The sequence below is a fragment of the Arachis hypogaea genome, chromosome 16, assembly GCF_003086295.3.
Source record: "Arachis hypogaea cultivar Tifrunner chromosome 16, arahy.Tifrunner.gnm2.J5K5, whole genome shotgun sequence".
Taxonomy (NCBI): domain Eukaryota; kingdom Viridiplantae; phylum Streptophyta; class Magnoliopsida; order Fabales; family Fabaceae; genus Arachis; species Arachis hypogaea.
In genome coordinates, this window is record NC_092051.1 from 105,119,255 (window position 1) to 105,123,096 (window position 3,842).

A 3,842-nucleotide genomic window follows, 5' to 3' on the forward strand; every position below is an offset into this window, starting at 1 on the left:
AATTACAAAACCATGCTATTTCATTGAATAAATGTGAGAAAAGTTGATAAAATCCCCCAAATAAGCACAAGATAAACCACAAAATCGGGGTTTATCAAATCTCCCCACACTTAAACTAAGCATGTCCTCATGCTAAAATCAAGAGAGAACAAAGGGTATCAACCAGTGGCGGAGCTTCATTCAGACAAGGGGGGGCCATGGCCCCCCAAACTTTTTATAAAAAATTAGTAGTACTTCATCAAAATGAAAAATAGTTCAATTGGTTTAAATGGTTTATTATAACTTGAAGTATCCAAGTTCAATTCCCATCTCATACATTTATTGTATAATAATTTTTAGTGAGTGGGCCTTTGTTAACTTCACAACACATTAAAATTAAAAGATAAAATTAAATCAAATCAAAAAAATTATCTAACAAAAAAAATAAGAATAACAAAAATCATCTAATAATCAAATCAAATAAAAAAAGATCATCTAATAAAATAAAAGATATCTAATAATCAAATCAAATAAAAAAAATAACTATAAAAACACAAAAGATAACCTTTGCTTAGTGAGTGGGCTTTTGTTAACTTCACAACACATTAAAATTAAAAGATAAAATCAAATCAAATCAAAAAAATTATCTAACAAAAAATATAAGAATAACAAAAATCATCTAATAATCAAATCAAATAAAAAAATAACTATAAAAATACAAAAGATAACCTTTGCTTCTCAAAACACACGCTATGCTAATGCCTTGGCTTCTCTTCTCAAAATAGTGAAACACGCTACTTTGCTTCTCTTCTCAAAACAGTGAAACACGCACGCTACTGCTTTGCTTTGCTTCTCAAAAAATTAGGTATTTTTTATTTATTTAATTTAATATTATTTATATTTTATTATTTATTTAATTTAATTTTTTATATGATAAAATATTTAATATTTAATAAGTATTGATATTATTGTATTTTGATAAATTTATAAAAAAATTCAATAAATATTATAAATTTTAATATTATCCTTCTAACTTTTTTTTTACATATTTTACGAATATATATTCAAATTTTATACAAAATAATGATGAAAAATTAAGAATGATGCATTTTTTAAGAGGAAGGCTAATATCAAGAAGGGAACATAATGAATACGAAGAAAGTGAGAACAACCTCCAAAATTCAAAGAGTTGCATCTGATGAGTTTGATCTTAATTCTTTGGAACGAGACCCTGGAAAACGGCTTCAAATTTGGCAATATCACCCAAACCAGAGAGATGAGGTTAGACGAGCTTATCTTAAATGGGTCCATATCAAAAGCATCTTGACAATTATCCTTTATCTGGTACGAAGCATCCAAGACGATTTCAATATGCTTGGTTTGGTATTTTTCCTTCATGGTTAGAGTATTCACCTTCTGAAGATGCTGCATATTGTTTATTTTGTTATTTGGTTAGCAAAAACCTAGTGGACGTAATGGGTCAGATATTTTTATTAGTAAAGGGTTTAGAAATTGGAAAAAAGTTAATGATGGAAAGAATTGTGCTTTTCTTAAACATATTGGAGATCCTTGCTCACCACACAATAATGCAGTTGGAGCATGTCTAGATTTATTGAATCAGGCAAGTCACATCCAAAATGTAATTGAGGATCATACTTCTGAGGAAATTCAAAAGAATCGATTGCGTCTAAATCCTCCATTGATGCAACTCGTTGGCTTACATTTCAAGCTTGTGCTTTCAGAGGCCATGATGAGACTCCAGAATCAAAAAATCGAGGTAATTTTCTTGAAATGATAAAACTCATAGCATCTTACAATGATGAAGTTGCAAGAACTGTGTTAGAAAATGCTCCATATAATGCTAAATATACTTCACATCAAATTCAAAAAGAAATCTTGCATATACTCTCAAACAAGGTGAGAAAGCATATTTGTGAAGAAATTGGAGATTCCAAGTTTTGCATTGTAGTAGATGAAGCTCGTGATGAATCCAAAAGAGAACAAATGGCACTTGTTTTGAGATTTGTTGATATACATGGTTTTATTCAAGAGCGTTTTCTTGATCTTGTACATGTCAAAGATACTACATCATTAACTCTAAAACAAGAATTGTGCGGCATTCTTTCTCGACATGGTCTTGATGTCTCTAATATTCGTGGTCAAGGATATGATGGCGCCAGCAACATGAGAGGAGAATGGAATGGGTTACAAGCATTATTCTTAAAAGATTGTCCTTATGCTTACTATATCCACTGTTTTGCTCACCGATTACAACTTGCATTAGTTGCTGCATCAAGAGAAGTTATTCCTGTGCATCAGTTTTTTTTCAAAATTGACTTTCATCGTCAATATCATTTGTTCTTCTAGTAAGCGACATGATGAGTTACATGCTGCCAAGACAGATGAAATTGTCCATTTATTAGAGATTGATGAACTTGAAACTGGTAAAGGGGCAAATCAAATTGGTACTTTGAAACGAGCAGGTGATACTCGATGGAGTTCTCATTTCTCTTCTGTTTGCAGTTTGATAAATATGTATGGTGCAACGTTGACTGTTTTACAAAAGATTATTATTGATGGATCAACTTATTCTCAGCGTGGTGATGCAGATAGTGCTTACAATACCCTGACCTCATTTGAGTTTGTATTGATCTTGCATTTGATGAAAGATATGATGGGAATAACTGATATTCTTTGTCAAGCTTTACAAAAGCAGTCTCAAGACATAGTTAATGCTGTGCAACTAGTTCATTCTACAAAAACACTTATCCAAAACATGAGAGATGACAGATGGGAGGAATTATTAAAAAATGTGAAATCATTTTGTGAGCAACATGATATTCTAATTCCTGATTTAACTGCTTCTTATGTTGCAAGGCAAGGACGCTCGCGTCACCAAAAAGATCATATTACAGTTGAGCATTATTTTAGAGTGGAGATATTTTTAGTCACAATTGATAAGCAATTACAAGAGTTAAATAGCAGATTTAATGATCAAGCAATGGATCTACTAAGTCTGAGCTCTACTCTCATGCCTAAGGATGCTTACAAAAATTTTGACATTGCTAAGATTTCTACTCTTGTTGATAGCTACTATCCCGAAGACTTTACTGAACAAGAGAAGATTAATTTGCCTTTTCAGCTTCAGCATTTTATTCTTGATGTTCGTCAGCATCCAGAAATGAAGAATTTGTCAACTATTCATGAACTGTGTAGATGTTTAGCAGAAACAAAAAAGTCAAAAGTGTATTACTTGATTGATAGATTGATTCGTCTGATATTAACTCTTCCAGTTTCTACAGCTACTACAGAGCGATCATTTTCAGCAATGAAAATAATAAATACAAGGTTAAGAAACAAGATGGAGGACGACTTTCTTGCGGATAGTTTGGTTATTTACATTGAGAAAGAAATTGCTGAAAAGTTTAGTTCTGACTCAATTATTGAAGATTTTAAGTCATTAAAAACTCGAAGAATACCGTTATAAACTATTTTATATTTTTTATCTGTAGAATTATTTATTTATTATCTTATTAGTAACAAACTTAAAGAATAATTATATTTATAAATTTTATTTTGATATAAATATTATTATTAAATTTTATGTTAAGTTTCTGGCCCCCCCAAAATTTTGGTTCAAGCTCCCCTAAACTATATGAATGCAACTAAATGCAAAATGATTCTACCTACTTGGTTAAAAATAAATCAATCCTCCAAGAACATGTATAAACGGGTAGGGCTAAGGTCGTATGACGACTCATGAATCCTACCAATTCATGTATAAGAATGAAGTTCAAGTAGACTTGCAAGAAGAACGCTCAAGAAAGCCGGGAATCATGGAGTTGAGCATCGAACCTTCACCG

The 3,842-nt window shown here is 31.2% G+C and overlaps 1 protein-coding gene across 1 annotated transcript; it reads left to right on the plus strand.

The window, feature by feature from the left end:
- The first annotated feature begins 1,770 nt into the window (after positions 1–1,770).
- LOC112757318 (uncharacterized) lies at positions 1,771–3,466 on the plus strand. The gene is made up of 2 exons (XM_029293852.1): positions 1,771–2,297; positions 2,347–3,466. The coding sequence occupies exons 1-2, from the start codon at positions 1,771–1,773 to the stop codon at positions 3,464–3,466; spliced, it is 1,647 nt and encodes a 548-aa protein (XP_029149685.1).
- The last annotated feature ends 376 nt before the right edge of the window (positions 3,467–3,842 follow it).